Here is a 929-nt window from a genome sequence, read left to right on the forward strand (position 1 = left end):
TACACGAGAACAATGCGAGGTACATCTGTACGTGAGAGAGAGACAATGATTACTGATTGGTGAACAATGCGAGGTACATCTAAGACAATGATTACTGATTGGGAACAATGCGAGGTACATCTGTACGTGAGAGAGAGACAATGATTACTGATTGGTGAACAATGCGAGGTACATCTCATTGTTCACCAATCAGTATTCATTGTCTATCTTACACGAAGATGTACCTCGCATTGTTCACCAATCAGTAATCATTGTCTCTCTCTCACGTACAGATGTACCTCGCATTGTTCACCAATCAGTAATCATTGTCTATCTTACACGCAGATGTACCTCGCATTGTTCACCAATCAGTAATCATTGTCTCTCTCTCACGTACAGATGTACCTCGCATTGTTCACCAATCAGTAATCATTGTCTCTCTCTTACGTACAGATGTACCTCGCATTGTTCATCATCACCTTCGGTGCCTTTGCCTTCTTCGGATACCTGTGCTTCGGTCGCGTACTGGAGGACTACCACTCCTTCATCACGACCCTCGAGTCCCTCTTCAACTTCCTACTGGGCAGCTTCAGCTATTCAGACCTGAAGGAAGCCAACCCGCTGCTGGGACCCTTCTTCTTCATGGCCTTTGAGTGGATCGTGGTGATCGGTGTGCTGTGCGTTGTCATGTCAATCATCAACGAGGCCCTGAACACTGTGAAGGAAGGCGACGAGATGCAATCCAACGAACACGAGATTGTCGACTACATCTGGGGCCGATTCAAATCGATGCTGCCCTGGAAGTAGCCGCGCGAAAATCATTTGCGAAATTCAAATTAGTGGCGGGGGTCGTTGGCAGAAATTTGATCGATGGGTTATACTGTTATAACACGTCGAAAAGGTTATGGTAAAGGTTAGTGTTAAGAGTAGAATATTTCTGACAGCGGCCT

The 929-nt window shown here is 45.9% G+C and overlaps 1 protein-coding gene across 1 annotated transcript; it reads left to right on the plus strand.

Annotated features, from left to right (window-relative positions):
- The first annotated feature begins 241 nt into the window (after positions 1-241).
- Positions 242-922, plus strand: LOC106820237 (polycystic kidney disease 2-like 2 protein). Its single transcript, XM_014824772.1, has one exon. The coding sequence runs from the start codon at positions 433-435 to the stop codon at positions 784-786; it is 354 nt and encodes a 117-aa protein (XP_014680258.1). The 5' UTR covers positions 242-432; the 3' UTR covers positions 787-922.
- The last annotated feature ends 7 nt before the right edge of the window (positions 923-929 follow it).

The sequence above is a fragment of the Priapulus caudatus genome, unplaced genomic scaffold (genome assembly GCF_000485595.1).
Source record: "Priapulus caudatus unplaced genomic scaffold, Priapulus_caudatus-5.0.1 Scaffold8836, whole genome shotgun sequence".
Classification (NCBI taxonomy): domain Eukaryota; kingdom Metazoa; phylum Priapulida; class Priapulimorpha; order Priapulimorphida; family Priapulidae; genus Priapulus; species Priapulus caudatus.

Bases quoted from the DNA above. Each gene is read 5' to 3' on its own strand.
- LOC106820237 (XM_014824772.1), top strand. From the start codon at position 433: ATGTACCTCGCATTGTTCATCATCACCTTCGGTGCCTTTGCCTTCTTC.